We start from the raw sequence: 19,608 nt of genomic DNA, 5'->3' as shown, positions 1-19,608 counted from the left end.
TGGATTGGGAAACGCCTGCATCCCCCAACCCTCCCCTCCCTCCACTCTTCCTTGCAAACCCTCCCTTCTGGAAATGTGTCTTTAACCTCCAGACTTAACTTTCTCCCAACTTCTCCCAGATCTCCCTCCCATCCTTTTCCAAGCTGTGCCCTTTATCTGACCTTGCCCAGCCTAGAGAGGTGGTTAAGTTTGAGTTTCACAAGGATTCTCTGCCTGCTAAGTCAACACAAGTGAGCAGTTAAGGAAGCACTAATTAAGGAGATTAGACGCCAGCTCTGAATGCAGGAGTGCCCGCAAAGCCGTGCTTCAGACTCAAGTGGGGCTCAGCACCTGTCAGCGAGCTCTAGTGTCCGCTGGGGAAGGTGGGAGCTGTGAGTCTCAGTGCTTTGAGCCTCTGCAAGGAGGACATTGAAGGAACAATTACTCCTCTTAAGTTACCCTCTAGTCCCTAAAGGAAATTGCTGCTGCCTGCGATGACTAAAATTGTAAGGAGTTGATGGGAGGCCACCATCTCTTCCAGGAAGCCCTCCAGATGGCCCCAGGCACATCTCTTTCTCCCTCCTTTCCTCCTTTACCATCCTCTAGGAGGCAGGCTCTGTTTGTCCCATGTGGGAAGTTCTTCGCTCTGCTGTCCAGTCCGTGATGTGGAAAACTGCACAATTTTCTCAGCCTTTACTCCCAGGACAAGAGTCTAAGGCCCAGTGGCAGGGGCCAGGCCTCAAAGCTCACGCTTTGTGTACCCACTGGCCTAGAGCAAGAGTGGCCACGGAATCTTTGGTTTCTGCATTTGTTTAGTTTTTTTGTCCAAACTGTCTTTCCGTTTTTTTTTAACAGAAATAAATTTCTGGTTATAAAAATAATCCATGAGCTGAAGAAATCAAAAAGCACCTGTAATCCTAGCTCTCGGCAATAACCAGTGAATCACTTCCTGCCAGACTTAATTCTGTTCAGGCTCATCTACACTGGCAAACAGTAAAGAAATTATATTGTGCTTTTTTTTTTTTTTGCAATCTACTTTTTTTTAGCTTAACAGATCCCATGCGTATCTCCCCAACTAACATAGGTCTTTCTCAGTTGTGTGAATGTCTGCATAGTGTCCTATTTTATACATGAGCCACAATTTGTATAACTAATCTCCTATTATTGGACTTGGAGGGTTTTTTTCCCAACTTTTACCCATTATATATGATACGGCAATAAATACCTTCCTGGATAAATATTTATGAACATTTTTTTTTCTTAGAATAAAATAAAGAATGGCATTGAAGAGTCAGCGGACTGGCACATTTGTTAAGATTTTGTGGACCAAATGCCAGTTCACCCGCCCACCCGCCACCCCCAGCATGACAGAGAAGTGGTGGGCACCCAACTGGCCCTGATGGTTGACTTGCTGGCAGACTTAAGAGTGGACCAAGGTCTGGGAAGCAGCTCATCCCTTGAACTCAGTCTCTCCAACCCCCCACCCACTCTCTGCTGCCCTGAGGAAGAAGCAGCCCATGGGGGCGCTCTGGGTCCTGGATGTGCCTTCAAAGGCTGGTGGCTCTGGAGTCTCCCTGGATCGTGCCCGGGAGCCTGCCCAGGCATTTAGAGGAGGGCTGGGGAATGGTGGCTTGTGTGACTGGGGTGGAAAGGACGAGATTGACCCATCCTCTGTGCCTGCAGGAGGCCTCAGCGGGGCAACGGTCATTGATTCCCTCGACACCCTCTACCTCATGGAGCTGAAGGAGGAGTTCCAGGAGGCCAAGGCCTGGGTGGAAGAGAGCTTCCACCTGAACGTGGTGAGTCAAAGACCTCCGGGGTATTAGAGCCAGAAGGGGCCCGAGAGGTCAGTGACCCGCTCCTCCAAGGCTGCCCAGCAGAGCATTCTTGGAAGCAGGGTTCCATGCACCCTGTGCCAAGGCCCCTCTCCTCAGACCAGCCTTACGGTGGGGGATGTCCCCCCAGCCCTGGCCGGCCCATGAGTATTTACCGGCCGGAACTCCCTGGGGTGGAAGACAGCCATTCTTGCCCTCCCTAGGGTGCCAGGCACATTGCTCCCACCCAGGAAGTCCCTTCTGGGACTGAACCTGTCAGACAGAACAGCAGCAACAGGGGAAGCGACTCTGGGAAGGGAGAAGTGTTTATCTGCTCGGAGCTGCCCTAACCTAGAGGTCCCCATCCACCCCCGTGCTGCCCTCTTGAGAGTGGGAGGGGCAGCGGGGAGCTGTCTGGTTTGAGGCCATGACCAGGTTTGGGGCCCTCTTGGTTTCCAGCCTTGCAGGCATCCCTGGTCAGGGACCAGGGCCTTGGGGAGGGGATGCTCATGTATATGATGGTACAAAAGCCTTAAACACCAGATGCCTCTCCCACTGATCTCCCAGCCCAGACTAAAGTAACAGATCCATCCTGGAGGTCTCAGCTCCCCACAGGGAGAGGCTGTTTAGGTGGTTTGGGGGAGCAAGACATGGAGACAGATGGGTCGGGGGAAGGGTCACATCAAAACACACTGTCGGGCTCCATCTGGGGCTCCACAAGTGACCGATCCTGCTATGAACCGGGACAGCTCCTGGCAGAATGGAGGCCTGTGCTCCTGGAGAGGCCCGTGTCAGAGCAGAGCAGGGCAGAGAGACGAAGTGGGGAAAGTCCAGGAAGGCAACGCTACCGGAGAGCCTCTGGCTCAGCTCGCAGCCTGGGAAAAGTCATTTAACCTTCCTGCGCCTTACTTTCCCAACCAAAAGATGGTACAGTGATAGTGCCTAATTTACAGACTTGTGAGGATTGACCACCAAGGAGGGTTGTAAAAAGCATTTTATGACACTATAAACTCCAATACAAATAAAGTGGTGCCATCATCACTGTGATGATTTTGAGGCTTGTTATGACTTCTACTAGTCTGTGTGAGGCAAGGAAGTTCAGAATCCCCCCCATTTCCTACTGTATCAGAGGCAGGAGAAGGAAGGAGTGTCTCCAGAGCCCACCTTGACCCCTCTGCAGATGGTGGGTAGAGAGCGGGCCTCAGGCAGCTGCCTGAGGAGCCAGGAGGTGGCAGCGCTGGGCAAGCCTAGGGACAATCACACAGGCTGGGACAGATTGGGAGTGTCCCTGGAAGAAAGCAAGGTGGGGTCTCTCCACCTCCCTGAGCCTGGGCTTTCTCATCTGAAAAGTGGGAATGATGATTTCACCAAGGACTGTAAGGCAAAAGAGAATAGCTTCGCAAGTGCTCTGTTAATGGAAAAGCTCTCCCAGATAAAAAGATGACTATTGTTGACATCTATAACAAAAGACCGTGATGTGGGAAGTATGCCAAGGGGAGCCCGTGGGGGGCAGGGGGGTTATAACAGGCACCTTTATGAAGCCATGCCCAGCACTGGGAAGGCACGGGGCAGGCATCTCACCTGCCCCACTCAGGATCTCATATCCACCCTACTCGGGATGAAGAAACTCAGGCAGGGAAAAGCTAAATATCTTGCCCAAAGTTGGAAAGCCAAGTGAGTGACTCAGGTGGGATTTTAACCCAGATCTGGTCCTTGGCATGATGCCTCAATACCCCTGCTTTGCACTTCACACTTCAGAAAGACAACAACAGTGATTAAGGGAAGTGTGGGTGTGCCCTGAGGGCTACAGAGCTGAGGCTGAGAAACTGCTGGTTGCCTACTAGGATCTGCCTGGCACCCCTCCTTTCCGCCTCAGAACCTCCTGTGAGAACCTTCCACTTGCCCTGTCACCCCAAAGAAGGACCACACCATCCTCCTGCTAAGCCAGGGGGCTCTCTCGGGGAGGAAGGGGCCAGACAGGAGGAGGATTTGCCTCTCCTCAGGCTAAGCTTCAGCCAGCAGCTCCCCGCACAAGTTCCTGAGCTCCTTGGAGAGCAGCCAGGCATAACTTTGCTCCGATGGCCTCCAGCAAAGGCTGGGGAAGGAAGCCAAACCCAGTGTTTATTTGGAACTCTGTAAATGTTCAATAGCTGCCCGCCAGGCAGGTGCTGATGCCTCTCACCTTTTGCTCTGAAAACCACCACCAAAGGCAGCCTGACCCGCTGGGCAAGGGCTTGGAGCCCGGCGCAGGTGTGGCCAGGTCAGTGGCGCAGGGGCAGTGGCAGGTGTGACCTGTCTCAGGGGCCTGGCTGCCTCAGGAAGCTCTGTGGGCATCCCACGAATGTCCCCACTGCCCTCCCTGTCTTTCTGCCCCGCAGAGTGGAGAAGCATCCTTGTTCGAAGTGAACATCCGGTACATCGGAGGACTTCTCTCGGCCTTCTACCTGACGGGCGAGGAGGTAAGTTGGCCTTTCAAAGCCCCTGGACCATCCAGGCTGGAAAGGGCTTAGGAGAACATCCAGTGTCGCCCCCTCATTTTACCAATGAGGAAACAGGGATTCGAGGGGATCTGAATCCCATCTCCATGGTGCCACCCACAGATTCTTCCTTCGATTTTGCTGCCCGAGGGAGCCCAGGTGGCTCCCACAGTTGCTACTAAATTCTCCAAGGGCAGCAGTTGGGGCTGCCCACCATCCACACAGCTTCCCGTAGGGCACCAGCGATATCTGTGCTCCGTCCAGGCTTGTGCTGCTGCTGGACTGGTTTTCGCACATGTTGGTTCTCAGGACTGATAAAGCCAAGACCGTTGTTTCACCATTTCCTCCTCGGGCCCCTTGGCCTTGGCCTGCTCCACAGCCATCCCCTTGCCCTCTGCTCAGGCCAGACACCAGCCAAACCCCAGCTCCAGGTCTCAAGGGGGCGACCGGGGAGGTGGGCAGCCACTGCCGGCCACTTGGCCCAGGCGAACTGCGTTGGCTTCCAGAAGGAGGGCGGTGAAGGGCGGCGAGAATGCAGAGCCCTGGGCACAGAGTCAAAAAGCCTACATCTCATCCCTACGCGGAACCTGCCTGTGGCCTCGAGCAAGTCCCTTCTCCTGCCCCTAGACCTCATGCCTTCCCCACAGTGGGGTGGCCCTAACCCCCGGGGGTCAGAGAGCTCTTGTGAAATGGGACGAGTGGGAAAGGTTTTGGCCCCAGGGCTGAAGGGCTCCAAAGCCCATGTTCTCCGCACTGCAAGGAATCCTGAGAACCACAGAAATGGGAGACTTCATCCCCCGTGAGCGCCTGGGAAAGCACAGCCTGAGGATCTGGGGGGAGGCTGGCAGAATCCCTAGTGTGTGGGGCACCCGTCAGTCGTGTGGCCCCTACGCAGAGTGGCTGCACTGCTCGGCACAGCCGCTGCTCTGTCCTCTTGGAGACATAATTATCCTGCCCCCTGCTGGTGGGGAGCCTCTGCCGCTACTGTCAGAGAAAGCCCTGCCGCTTCCCTTCCAGCAAGTGGCGCAGACGTGGGGAGGCCACACAGGCGGAGGCAGCGGGCGGCGAGCACTTGATCTCTCCGGCCGCTCGGGGCCCCTCTCCATCAAGCCTAATCTCCTCAGCAGAGATTACCGCTTGTACCAGTTTGTCCCCAAATGATTATCCATGGGAACCCTGCGAGCCACCCAAGGCCTGAATTTCATTTTAAAACCCCAGGACAGGAAAATGATGTGGAACAGAAAAAGGTGCCGTGCAGAGCACGGCACCGGCCGGCCTCCCGTCCAGGATGGGGGTGGAGCCATGCAGCTCAGGGCTCACGGGGGTGGGTGTGGGGCCAGCGATTTCTGGGGGGCAGACCAGGCAGTGGGGTGTGGTAGGAGTACCTGTGTCCAGAAGGCCCAAGGGGAGCCCGAGTGGCTCAGAACCCCTGGGCAGGAAGGCTTCGGGGTTATGGGTGCAGCCCCATCCTCCAGGCACGCCTCCCTGACCCCTCCGTGCCCAGCACCTCCCCGCGCAGAGACCGGCGTACATGCAGCTGCGGAGACTGAGATTTAGGAAAGGGAGCTGGTGCAGGTCGCACAGGGTCCTGTGTCTTTCCACCGTGGGCCTGGGTTCTAGCCCTTGTTCAGCCTGGCCCAGAATCACTGCTTGTCACCAGGACATGGCCACACCAGACTGAGACCTCCCTTCTCTCTCCATCCTCCATCTCGCATACAGGGGGTGCCTGTGGAGGTGGGTCTTTCCCACAGTGTTTGCGGAATGAACGGTGAAGGAGATCCCACACCCCTTCCTGGGCTGAGGCCTTTCTTGCTTCAGAGGGAATCTGCAGGAGGTGGATCCCCTGCTGGGTAGGGCGGGGGTGGGGGGGGCCACAGAGACTCCACTTCCACGAGAATATTCCACGAGAATAACAGGAACAACCACAGCTGCACCAGGTGACATTTGCAAAGCACTTTACAATTTTTATAGCATATTCATTTATGCACATCCTCTCATCTGATTTCTAGAAGACCCCTTTGAAGAAGCCAGGGCACACGTCACTGTTCCTTTGTGCAGATGAGGCTCAGAGACAGTACCTGGCTCACGCAGGGTCGCACAGCTGCTGAGTGGGGAGATCAGAACCTGGGCTCTGACTCCCAGTCAAGAGCCCTTTCCAAAAATTACAGGATGTAATTTTTGCTGGTCTCTCTCATCTCTTTTCTGGAACCACTAGGCCACCGCCCGTTGTGTGCCATGGCTGTCTGAGGCCATATCTCTCTGTGTTGGTGAAGCGGCTTGGTGTCCTGGAAAAGAGCCACTTAATGGCTCCATAACCTTGGACAACTTGCTTCTCTGAGTCTCAGTTTTGTTTTCCTCAAAGTGGGTCAACACCTTCCCCACAAGCCTGTTGCAAGGATCAAAGGTGACGTAGATAAGACACATCATTTCCAAATGATAAGGAGGACAGGTGTTCTGTTCTACATGGTACCACTCCTGTCCAGTCACACCTGCAGCATCCTCCCTGGGATGGTTGAGGCTCTGCCATGCCAGCCTGCATCAGGGCCTTCCAAAGGAGGAGACGTGGTTTGCTGGCAGAGAGGAGCATTTCAGAGGAGTTAGCTTGGCGCCCTCAGGCAGAGGGCAGCCTGGAGCCCCAGCCTTGGGTCACGTTCCCGTGGGTTCCTGCGTTCCTTCGTGCCTCTGTGCTCAGCCTCCCCGGGGGGCAAATGAAGAGATCAGGACCTTCAAACGAGAGCCCCTTGTTGTTGCTAAACCAGTGGCTTCTGGGGTGACTCGAGGCTTTGGAATTTGAATTCTAGACAAGCTCCCTCAGGATTCTGCTGTGGCTGCCCCAGTGCCCACTTCTAGGACCCACTGTCTGGCACTGGACGTTATCGTCTTCTGTCACCCATCACTACCAGGCCCCAGGTGCAATTCTTCCCTCTCCCTCCCTCCCTCCCTCCTTCCTAAACAAGAACTACACCCGCCCCACAGAGACCTCTAATCCACAACCCAGGTAGTGTTCACAAACTCCTCTCCACTGCGGTCCCCAAACAGCTGCCTCAGAACTTTTAAATTGCACATGTTAGAAGGAGAGAGAGACCTCAAGAAGACCTCCTTTCGCAACAACACACGGGCAGTCAGCACACTGAGTCTCCCTGGAGCCCCAGAAGTGAAAGGAAACACTTGTCCCACCAGGAGTGGTTGCTTAGGGACTTGCTTCTCAGCTTTTCAAAAATAAATAATGTTATTGTGGGTTTGCTTTTATTGTAAAAATAGCACAGAAAATAGAGTTAAGCCGAAAGAAGAAAATAAAACTCCCCCCATAAGCCTAGTCCTCCGAGAAGACCATGGTTAATAGTTCAGTGTATTCCCAACCTTTCCTCATGCATCCATTTGTATATAATTTTTACAAAGTTGAATTACACCATTGTGAAATATTTTCTCTTCATAGATTATAAACCGTTTTTTGCTATGAAATAAACTTCTCCAACATCAGTTCAGTGGCTGAATGGTATTCCATTGCCTGGATAAGCCATCATTTCACCACTTCCCTGTGGCTTGATATTTAGAGTATTTCCAGTTTTTCTATACTATCCTAAACACCACTGGAATAAATAGCCATAAAGTTAAGTCTTTGCAACATCCTTGATGATTTATTCCCTTAGAATAAATTCCTAGGAGCCAGAAGGTCACAGGTGCTTTTGAATTAACCAGAAGAACAGTTTGAGGGGCTTAGAGCCTCGTGCAAGGGCCCTGACACCGGGGGCCTCCCTGTGGCTCCCCCACCATCACATCACCTGTTTAGCCATTCACCTTTGCCGCTGTAAAATAGGAACAGTGGGCAGAATCAGAATGTCAGAGGGGAAAGGCCCTTCCCCTGGGTTTACAGGTGGGAAGGAAGAGGTTTGCTGAGAAGCAAATGGAAGCCAGGTTGGGAAGCAAGGCCGGGAGCTCCCCATTCCGTGTTGCTTACTCTCTGTCCGAACGTGTTTCTCACGCACTCCGCTCCGGGTGCACTGGTCCCGCCGTGCAGGCAGGCACTGACCATTGGTGACCCGCTGCCCTGACTGCTCCATCTTCCCCGCACAGCATCATCACTGAGCCTTCGTCCTAGTCCTGACCCTGCAGTAAGGGCTTTACAACTATTATCTAATTTTCATTCCTCCAGCAACCCTCTGAGGAAGGCAATATCGCCCTGGATGTATAAACAAGGGAGGAAATTGAGCCAGGAATTCATGGACTCAGGTTCACGTCCAGGCCTGTCTGACCCCAGAGCCCAATGCACCTCCCACTCTGGGCCCAGCAGCCTCGGCAGGTTTATGCACCAGGATTCACAGTGCCCTTTGACCCTTCCTTGCAGGTGTTCCGAATAAAGGCCATCAAGCTGGGAGAGAAACTCCTGCCGGCCTTCGATACCCCCACGGGAATCCCAAAAGGCGTGGTGAACTTCAAAAGGTAGGATGCCGTCTGGTTTCCCACTTGTGGCTTCGGCTGCATCTGCGTGGAAACTGAGACACAGGGTGGGACGATGCCGCCGCAGGAATCACGGGGGTCAGTGGCACAGTGACAACTAGCCTCAGCCAGGGGCTCTCCTGAGCTCGTGTTGGTCACTGAACCTGGTCCTCGGGTTTAGGCCACGCAAGACCTGATCCTTCTGGCATGGAGATGGGGCCGCCGTTCCTCTGTGATCATCTCGTAACACTGCCGTGACTCACGGCCCCGCCGCTGTGCCCCAACTGCCCTCCCTTCCCAGCTGGGATCCCGGGCTGGGAGGTACATCACACCTCCCACCACGAGCAGGAACCCAAAGCTGCTGGGGAGTCAGGACCCTGGGCGGAGGGACCCTGGCTTGCTGACCCCTCAGCCCCCATCAGGGCTGGGTCTCAGGAGCCCAGAGGGGCTTCTGGGAGCATCAAGCCCATGGAGGCTCAGACTCCAGGGAGGAAAGACCCTGGCCGAGGTCACATAAGCCAGTAACGGACCATCCAGGACATGAGCCCAGGACTTCCAACTCCATTTTCAATAATATTTACTGTGATTCCTCCCTATAAAAATAAATCCTCATTGCAAAAAAAATGTGGATTATACCAGAAGTGTTGGATAAGACCCAGAAAAATCACCTGTGACTCCACTAATCAAGAAACCACTGGTATGTTTCTTTCTACCGACTGTTTTAAAACATTGGTTTTTATTGGCCACTTGCATCGTTTCCCCTCCTGATAGGTTGTGTAATTCGGCGTGTGAACTAGAGTATTTCTGGACGTTCACCAAGTCACAGAGCCAGAGTAGAAGGGACCCGGGGTGACACAGCTAGAGCAGGTGGGGCCCGGGCCGCAACTCCGTCCCTCTCCAAAGCCCCCGGGGACTTACCTGCCCCGCTGCTTCCCTCTGTGAGGGTGGGAGCCAGATGTGGCACTGAGACCCAGAGGGGAAAGGACGGGCTCAAAGTCAGGGGAATAGTGGCCACCCAGCTTTAGGATCCACTGAGGAGCATGCATCTTGCTCCTGGAGACCCCAGTGCACCCCACTGTCTTGCCTTCCCTCGCTCTCTTCCTCCTTTGGGCCGCCATTTCTCACCATTTTTCTGGCTATCAGAGCCCAGCTCAGATGCCGCCTTCTCCAGAAGCCAAAATTGTCCTTGCCTCTCCTGGCCTCCAGGCACCTTATCTGCTTCCTGTGGCCCTTGTCACACTCAGTCTTCACGTTCCCCCACTGGCCCCGGAGCTTCTTGAGGGCAGGACCCATGTCCCCGTCTTTCTTTGTCCATTCCTTCAACAAATGTTCACGTGAGGCAGTGTGTGCAGCATGAGAGACTGACTCTGATGACTGCTGACCTTATCATTTATTGAGCAATCACCCTGCACCTGGCATTATGCGAAGGGTTTCGCTCAACGCCTCAGAGCACACTCCTCACAGCAGGCCTTTAGGGTGGGCATTTATATTATGCCCATTGCCCAAGGTCTTCTAGCTCACAGGCAATGGGGCCAAGTTGTTTTGTGTGTGTGTGTGTGGTACGCGGGCCTCTCACTGTTGTGGCCTCTCCCGTTGCCGAGCACAGGCTCCGGACGCGCAGGCTCAGCGGTCATGGCTCACGGGCCCAGCCGCTCCGCGGCACATGGGATCTTCCCGGACCGGGGCACAAACCCATATCCCCTGCATCGGCAGGCGGACTCTCAACCACTGCGCCACCAGGGAAGCCCGGGGCCAAGTTTTAACCCATTTTATTACAGATCAAAAGCTCTGCTCCCAACAGCCACCTGGCCCTCCGTCAGGCAGGAAGCCTGCCACCCTCGAGATGCATGGAGCAGACCTGGAGACCTGGTAGAAGGCACGTGCTGGTCCCCAGGCACCCAGGGAGCCCTCTGGGGCCATTCTGGATACCATCCTACAACCTGAGCCTGGGGGAAGGGCTGTAATATGTCCGTCACACTGGACTTTCTGTTCCATCTCGTGAAGCGATTTCTTATCTCAGGAATCTCAGTCCAACAGGGGAGGGGAGGCAGGGGCCCTGTGCTTGGGTGGCGTGCCCAAGGCCCCCTTTCTTCCTGGGGAGGTCACACTCTCTAGGGCCTTGCAAAGAAGGGAGGACTCGGCCTGCTCAGCATCTTCACCTTCTTCATCTTCATCTCTGTGGTCAGAAAGGATTCCTGGGGTGTGATGTCACTTAAATCTCACTGCAGGGGGCTTCCCTGGTGGCGCAGTGGTTGAGAATCCGCCTGCCGATGCAGGAGACACGGGTTCGTGCCCTGGTCCGGGAAGATCCCACATGCCACGGAGCGACTGAGCCCGTGAGCCATGGCTGCTGGGCCTGTGCGTCCGGAGCCTGTGCTCCGCAACGGGAGAGGCCACAACAGTGAGAGGCCCGCATACCGCAAAAAAAAAAAAAAAAAAAAAAAAAAAAATCTCACTGCAGGCCAGGGAGGGGTCTCAGGGCCCATCAAACCCCCATCTCGGTGCCAGGGTTGACTCCTCAGACCCTGACACTTTGATCCCTGCTCATATTCCTTTTCCACCAACAGTGATCTTGGAGAAACATGGCCAGACGTCTTGGAGCCAAGACACAAACACCCCGTCTTTCTGGATCCCTGTCCCGGGTCCAGCTTCTCAGGCCTCACTGCCTGGGATCTGGGATAAGACCTTAGCTTAGGCACCCCTCCCTCCTCCATGCGTGGCACCCCCTGACTCCAAGCAAGCCCCACAAGCTGCAGCCCTGGTTGCCTGCCTTACCCGTGTCCTGCAGAGCCCGGACCTGATCCCCTGCAGATCCTGACATTTCTGATTAAGAAAGCGCATTTATTTTTAGGCTGTTTGCATGCTGCTGGTGCTGTATACATATGTATGTGTATGCATATTTCCTGGCAACACCTCCCTCTCATTTTCTGGGTAAGAGAGTCTGTTGCTAAAAATGCCTCCCCATTCCACCAGGGAAAACGTCAGGGATGTATACAGCCCGCGTGGCGCTGAGTGTTCCCTTTGGAGAGGGCCTGCTGAAGGGAGCTGGTCCCCAGGTCAGTGTGACCGCTCCGCCTCCCTGGTGGCAGGCCTGGGAGGTGGAGGCAGAGGCAGCCATGACCTGTGACCTGCAGGACCACTGAACTCTGGGAGAGGGGAGGTGGCCAGTCCAAGGGCCTCTGCAGCTGAATCAATCTCACTCTCTCTCACATACCCGGCCTCACACACACATATGCACACTACTGCCGCTCACCCAGATCATGAGGACTCAGATATGCAGGCTCACCTTTGTCACACGCAGTCTCCCACCTCTACGTATGTACACGGATTCACACACAAAGATGCGTTTACATGCGCACGTTTCTGCTACACACATACATACACATTGTAATAATTGTGCACGTTTTTGAAGGTTCACTGTGTCCCAGGCACAATGACGTGGATTCTCTCTTTTCAGCACACAGCAACCACGTGGACCCCATTTTAACAGTGAAGAAACAGACTCAGAGAGGTGAGGTAACTTACCCAGGTCACACAGCAGCAAAGCAAAGTTAGAATTAGAATACTGGTCTGTCTAGCTCCAGAGTTAACGATTTCACCATACACATGTGTGCACACACAGGCACACACACGTAGAAGCTTCCACCAGGCTGGGGAGGGGCATTGTGGAGCAGCCCGTCCCACCAGGGGAGAGTCCACTTGGAGACCTAAAAGGCAAGGAGGGGAGCAGAGCTTCCATCAGCCCACTGCCTCATGGGGCTGATCAGAAGACCTCCTTGTCTCTGGATGCTGCCCAAAACAGATGCATTTGGGGCACAGAGTACCTAGGATTTGGATTTGATATCATCTCTACCAGCACTGTCGCTTACTGTGTGACCTTGGAAAAGTGTCTTCCCCTCTCTGAGTCTGAGTATCCTAACCTATGAAATAAGAATCTTGGTATCGACCTCTGGAGTTGGATGTGAAGGTAAAATAAGATACCACTGCTGCCTGGCACATATTAGGAACTTGGGGCCGTCTGGGGGACCCCTTAGGGAAGTGCTCTCGGAGGTTTGAATCCTGCCTCCACCACCTACCAGCTCTGAGCTTCTGAAGGCAACTCACTTCCCTTTCTGAGCCTATTTCCTCAGGGTTTAATGATGCTTTGCCTTGTGGGCTTTAAATGAGGTCATGATGCAAACGCCTGCCCCAGTGTCTGCATCTGGAAGCTCTTTTATTTACTATCTAGGAGCCAAGTTTCCCCGCTCTGTGCAACTCATCCCTCCCCACGTGCCCCCAAGTCAGGAAAATACCCAAGGAAGCAGGGATGTTTACTGAGATTACCTGCTCCAGAAGATCCTAAAACTCAATTCCATCTGTTTCTGGAAGCTGGAAGAGTTTCCTGACTTTCCTGAAACCACATCAGAGAGGAGAAGAGCAGCCTCAGGGGAGCCCCAGCCCACCCCAGATAAAGCAGTGCCCCTCAGCTGGCAAATTGTGACCTCCCAGACCCACGCCTGCCTTCCTAGGTCCTGTCCCTGGGAGACAGTGGGATGACAGAGGCCAGTTCCCAGGGAGCCAGAGCTACCACAGCAAGGAAGCAGAGGGGCTTCCAGAGGCCCTGGCAGAGCCAGCCCCCCAGCCTGCCACACACTGACTGCACCTTGGAGGCCCTACAGATTGGGGGCACTCACTCCACCCGACTCTGTGCCCACCCACTGTCCCCCACAACCTCCCTGCAGAGGGAGGTTGACCCTTGTCTCCCTGGTTGTCCTAAATGTCCCACAGGAAAGAGCATCATGATACACATGAGCACCCAGATCAGGGAGAGGAAGCAACTTACCCAAGGCCACCCCCATTCTGCATCTTCCTCTTCTCTCTCAATCCCCACAAAGCCCTAGGAGCGGAGACTGGGACGCGTTATCCCTACTCAGTCTGACGGATGCAGAAACTAAGGTACACGGGAAGAAATGGTTTGCCCGAGACCTCGCTGCTAACAGACTTGAACCTGTGCCTCCTGGCTGCAGGTCCCAGGGAGATTTTAAGTGACAGCTCCTGGAAAGGCAGCGTCCTGGCCTCTTATCATGTAATGAGACGACAGGCCAGCAGCTGCACAGTGACTGGGACAAGCTCTGGCGTCAGAGCAACCTCGGGTCCCCACTGTTCCATGTACTGTGTGATCTCGGGCAGCGATTTCACTGTCCTGTGCCTTGTTTTCCTCATCTGTGAGAGGGGCAGATGCGAGGATTACCCGAGGCCCTGCCTCTGCACTCTTCCTCCTTGAAAGCACCCAGTACTTTCAAGGAAAGGGAGGAAGCGGTTAGTTGACAGCCTTCTCTGGAGGGATCGCAGGGTCATGCTGGTGATCCATCTAAGGTGTTCGTGAGACGTGTACATGCTCATCGAGTGAGGAGACCTTTGCTCTGGAAGCCCCTGCTGCTTTCATTCCTGACCTTGGACTTCCCAGTGTCCAGCAGCCCCAGGTGTATGGTCTTAGCAGGGCCACCCATCCTTCAGGTGTGGGTTCCATGAAGTTCCAGGCGGGGGCCGTTGTGTGTCCATGAGCAGCACTGGCTGAGGGGGGAGGGAAGGGGCCAGATGGGATCCTTGCTCTCTTCATCTGCCCCCTTCGGACCCCAGCCATGCACCGTTTACCCTCCACAAGCAGCAACAATGATTATGAGCCATTGACAAGTGGATAGAAATAGAGTGTTCGTGGGGGGGGGGGGGTCTTTGTGGCACCTGACAGCATTATCGGTATCACCTGTAAATTGAGCATCACGTGTGTGCCAGGTCTTGGCTACCAAGGCAGCTCTGCTAATATTCTTCTGGAGCCTACACGTCTTGCAGAAGCTGCTTGACCACAGAAACAAAGAATATTGCCTGTCAGACAGGCCTGGGTGACCTTTGGCAAGTTTCTCATCAACCTCAGTGTCCTCATCGGCTAAATGGGGCTGTGAATGGTACCGACTCCCAGGGAGGATTAACTGGGATTGCATGGCGAAGCTCCTAGTCCAGTGCCTGGACTAGGCACTAGTAGGTGCTCCCCAACGGAGCAGAGGAGCCAGCCCTGCCGGCAGAGGGTGACCGAGGCTGCTTCTGTCTTTCAGCGGCTCCAACAGGAGCTGGGGCTGGGCCATGGCAGGAAGCAGCAGCATCCTGGCGGAGTTTGGATCCCTGCACTTGGAGTTCTTACACCTCACCCAGCTCTCTGGCAACCAGGTCTTCGCAGAAAAGGCAAGTCTTCTCCCCCTCTCCCTCTTCTCCACACGGAGAGCGAAGGGTTACTCGGCCTGTGACAGGGAAATGGACCACGGGCCAGCTGGAGGGTGTGTGGGGAGCCCAAAGTCCTCCAGCCACTGCCAGCATAGCAAATAGTTGCCTAATTGTAACCGATGCCAGGCGCCAGGGAAGGTGAGTGCAGGGAGTCAGCAGCATTCTACAGAGGGCACGGCAGAGGCATAGCTGCCAGCGAGTAGTTTTTCCCTGGTACACGTGCAATCGCTGGCAACCACACACGCGTGAAATCTGGAGAAAGTGCAACAACGGAAATCCAGGCACCAGTTTGCATTGGCAGGAATTGGCCACCCGGCACAAAAGTCCCCTTTCCAGAGACATTTAACTTCTTCGTGTGAGATCTGCCTGCTTTTCCCCTTCCAGATGCCCGTCTAGCTCATGCCGTCAGCAGGCTGGCAAAGCAATTTCACTCCACAGCAGAGGCTCACGTCTGTTCCTTCTCATCGTTACCAGGCTGGCGAAGGCCACAAGGGGTTCAGAGCGCTAGCACCCAGGCCTTCGTCCATCCTGACAGCTGCCCATCCCTGCCCCCCTGTGAAGCCCTCCAGTGTCACAGCAGTTCCTCAGTGTCACAGCCCTTGGCAGTCCTACTGTCTGGAAGTGTCTCCGTAGGTCTAACCCTCAACCCAAGGAAGAGAAGTGGATATACACCACCCTCAGATGGTGCTTGTCCCTTCCTGAGTCCTGCCCCTATAGGGAGATGAAGGCCTGCCCTCCAGGAAGAAGGAGACCCCCACTCCCAAAGCCTTCTCTTCCCCCCAAATGTTAGTCTCTTGGAATGCCAAGGGAGCTGGGAGGTCACAGTCACACCTCTACCCAGTGGCTCTCAGTCTTTTGTCAGCCAACCAGCCCCAAAGCATCATCTAGCGTGCTGGTGAAGAAGCGGATTTCTGAGTGTTGCCCCAGGCCCAGGAGTCTGCATTTTAAATGAGCCCCCATGTGCTTTTTGATGCCAGGTTTAGGACCACTGCTTGCTCAGTGTGGGAATCCACCCGAGCTTTCTTGAGAAGCTCAAAGAAGAGCTTTCAACCCCTTGATTGCTTCCTCTGCACTGGGGCTCACTACCAGCCTCAAACAGGCCCTCATGTTGTCAGACCTCCCTTCAGAAGCTTTTCCTTCTATTGAGAGGACTCTGCCTCCCTGGGATACCCCACCTCAAGAGCTCATGGAATAAATTCAATCCCACTTCCGATGGGTCTTCTCCTCTGGTCTTTTTTCCTGCCTCCAGGCCCGCCCTGCCCCCCAGCCTCCCTATTTCCACTGCTCTTGAGCCAGACCCCTCTAGGAACACCACGGCCGGCTCAGAGTGGAGTGAGACAAGCAGCTTGCTTTAGTTCCTGCTAGTCTGGAGATAACCACTGCCTGAGCACCTGCGATGTGCTTGGTACCGTACAGTAGCTCTGATTTTCCCACCAACCCTAGGAGGTGTGTCTCCTGTCATCCCCATTTTACAGAGGAGGAAACTGAGACTCAGAGAGGTTAAATCACTTGTCCTGGGTCATCCAGCTGGTAAGTGATAAAGCCGAGACTCAAACCCAGGACTTTCTGGCTCTGAAACCCATGCTCTTCAAGACCAGATCAGTTCAGCAGGCTTCTGGATTTTTCTCAGGGGTCCATCCACCTCATTGTCTCTCTGTGTCTCTTTACATTTACATTCTCCAGCTACTTTCATCCGCCAGTCATGCCTCCCACAGAGGCGATTATTGGCAGTCAACAAATTGGCCCAAATTCTAGAAGCGCCCGTACCCTCCAGGGGAACTAATTTAGCCCGTTTCACTGCTCACCACCAGGACAGTCGAGAATAACTCAGGTACAAGCACATTCCTGTCCCCCTTAATGGGCTCTGTTAACATAAATGGATACGAGATCTGATGTGGCAAAGCAAAGTGCCGTCCCCAGGAAAGAAAGGTCTGACAGCTAAAAGGCTGCTTTCCCTGCTCCTTACCTTGTAGATAAATCTGCGAGCATGCTACAGCTCCATCCCCGAGGGCCTTTCTGTCCTGCAGAGTCTGTACTGGGAGGATTTCATGTACCGCCAGACAGCAGACCCTGATGGATCAAGCCTTCCTGAATCCCTCATTGTGCCCTTTGTAGCCCCAAAGGTTGCAGATCCAGCCTCCTGATCCTGTGGGTGTGGCCTCTGCTACACGTTGCCACACGGTCCCTGCCCTGATCCGTGTTGGAGCTGGGGCTGCTCCCTGTGGTCAGAGAGGCCTGACTCACGTCCTGGCTCTGCCACTTACAAACCCCGTGACCATGGGCAAGTGACTGACGCTCTCTGAGATCCGGGTTTCTCATCTGTTAGACTGAGATAATAATACTGTATAGGTTGTTGTGAGGGTTGGAGATAATGTATCTAATGGGTCTGGCTCACAGCAACTGAGAAATGTTGACAGCGTTGTTGTAGCGTTGTAGCTGTTATTGCTAAAACCCCGAGATGCCTATTAGGGCACAGGAATGTGGAGGAGCGCAGGCCTCCCCTCTGGAACGGTTCCCACAGTATCTGATAACATAACACGTTACCGAGCTGAACCGTATGAAATTGCCAATATAACCGTTTCTGACCTATTAAAAAGACAGTTTTGTCTAGCACTTACAAATGAGCTACTGTCACTTATACGAATGCCCTCCTAAAAAGACCCATCCCCCAAATCCACACGCAATGAGGAAGGGGTGAAGTGGGGGAGGGGAAACTGGCAGGGCCCCCGGGGCAGAGCAGTCAGCGCAGAGGTGGAGGGTCAGGGCCCACTGTGGCCACACCCCGCTCTTGAACGCAGGGGCAGGACCGACTCACACCTCCAGGCTGGAGCCGGCTGCTAGTTACGCAGCTCTCCCTTCCTGCCTCGTCGGAATGGTTTCCTCTCTGGACCCGGACCAGCTGCCTCAGTCCTCAGTGGGCTGGGACTCGGCTGGCTTCTTGGAGAAAATGAAGACGTGCCTGGTGTCCATCTCTTGGCAGGTCAGGAACATCCGAAAGGTCCTTAGGGATATTGACAAGCCCTTCGGCCTCTACCCCAACTTCCTCAGCCCGGTGAGCGGGAACTGGATGCAACGTGAGTACAGGGGCGCCGCTGCCCCTCCTCCAGCGGATTCCTGCCCAGCTTCCCGGCCTGGCTGGGCGAGGCACCCGGCCGAGTGAGGAGCGATGCACTTATCGGAGCCACGTACCAGCAAGGCATTGGCTCGGAGCTCCCGGATACCACCCTCCTGCCACCCTCCTCCACCCTCGGGGCATCGTGGGGAGTGTTCATTTGTGTTGCCATTGCTGTTGTGACGGATGTGATGGCTGCTGGCTAGTAAGGCCCTGCCCTGTGCATACCCCACATGCTAGCTGTCTCCAGCCTTCCGTCTCTTACAGTGCCCACCGAAGCCTCCTTCATCCTCCCCCAAACTTGCAGGGGTGCTCCCATTAGAAGTTTACTCCAAAAGCGGCTCTAAGAAAGGCCATGCATCCTCTCCCAGCCCGTTTCATCTGGTTCCCTACCTCCAACTTTAATTTCTTAAAAAATGTGTAAGCAGATCCTAACTATACAGCAATATAAAAATCATGCGTTCATCACTGGTATCTTACACCTGTTAGAATTGGCCCTAGGATTTCCTGCTGTTTACGTTCAGAGGCTTGTTTTTTTTCAGCCAGACAGTTGTGGGTCACCTGTGGAGCCTCATTCACAGCCCCCAGCTCCATCCACTGAAACAATGGGATTTGAAGGTCTCTCAGGCAGGGGAGTGTTAAAGTCTTCCAGCTCGCAGGATTGCACCCCTATCGAGAAGCACCGCTCTACCTTGCCCTTCTGTCCAAGGCCCTGCTCGTGTGATCACAGTCAGCACAAATTGGGGGCAGCAGGTTCCGTGGGCCCTGCCTCTAGGGGCTTCCCAAGACTTGCCCAGAGCCCCTACCTCCACTGCCTCTACCCAATCAAGGACCCCTCTCCCTTTCCCTGCCTCTAGCCCCAATCGTTATGGCATTAGCAAGGGCTCAGCGACAAACTAGACCTGAGTCTAATTACTACATGCCTGCGGGGAATTCACTTCATCCCTTTGAGCTTTGGTTTCCTCTCCTGCAAAATGGGAGAAGAGCTGGAGATGTGTTCTTTGTGCACCATGAAGGGGTGTGGGAGCAATGGTCAGAAGCTGCAGTAAACAGACTTCAGTTCATCTTCCAAAGATGACATGGGTTGTCCCAAAAGGTCATGAGCTCCCGTCACCATAAGTATGCAAGCAGGGCCTGGAGGGCCAGCTGCCAGCCGGCAGGGATACCGTGAGGAAACTGCAGAGGCCTGTCCTTCCATCCCAGAGCCTCCATGATCCACATCCAGGAGACCCGGGAATTTTCCTTGGTGATGACCTCACTCCCAAGGAGCCTCCTGCAAAAAACCACTTATAGAAATGCAGAGTCTTTTTAACCAAAACACACTGACAAATTCAAAAGTGCCGGGAGAAAATGAAGGTTTGAATTATAGATTATGGCCATGGGAAGAGGCAGTTCAATAACCGTTACTGCCTTTAATTGCAAGGCCTGACTGGGTAAAGAGATAAACTAAGCAGCTGCCTGCCTTAGCTGCTCCAGGACAATGCAGCAAAATCCATAAAAAGAAGGAGAGGGGCGTGGCTTCCCAGCCTGAACA

At 54.3% G+C, this 19,608-nt stretch overlaps 1 protein-coding gene across 3 annotated transcripts in view; it reads left to right on the top strand.

Moving 5' to 3' along the window:
* MAN1C1 (mannosidase alpha class 1C member 1) overlaps positions 1-19,608 on the top strand; it is a 130,090-nt gene that overhangs the window by 95,589 nt on the left and 14,893 nt on the right. For all 3 annotated transcript variants that reach the window (XM_067014595.1, XM_059082578.2, XM_067014604.1), the window contains exons 3-7: positions 1,663-1,778; positions 4,172-4,252; positions 8,616-8,710; positions 14,797-14,923; positions 17,943-18,036. In XM_067014595.1, coding sequence (XP_066870696.1) covers positions 1,663-1,778; positions 4,172-4,252; positions 8,616-8,710; positions 14,797-14,923; positions 17,943-18,036 — 513 coding nt within the window. The remainder of the gene's footprint in view (positions 1-1,662; positions 1,779-4,171; positions 4,253-8,615; positions 8,711-14,796; positions 14,924-17,942; positions 18,037-19,608) is intronic.

This window comes from Kogia breviceps, chromosome 1 (assembly GCF_026419965.1).
Source record: "Kogia breviceps isolate mKogBre1 chromosome 1, mKogBre1 haplotype 1, whole genome shotgun sequence".
NCBI lineage: Eukaryota > Metazoa > Chordata > Mammalia > Artiodactyla > Physeteridae > Kogia > Kogia breviceps.
Note: the sequence above shows the minus strand (reverse complement) of the source record. Positions and strands in the feature narration are given on the sequence as shown.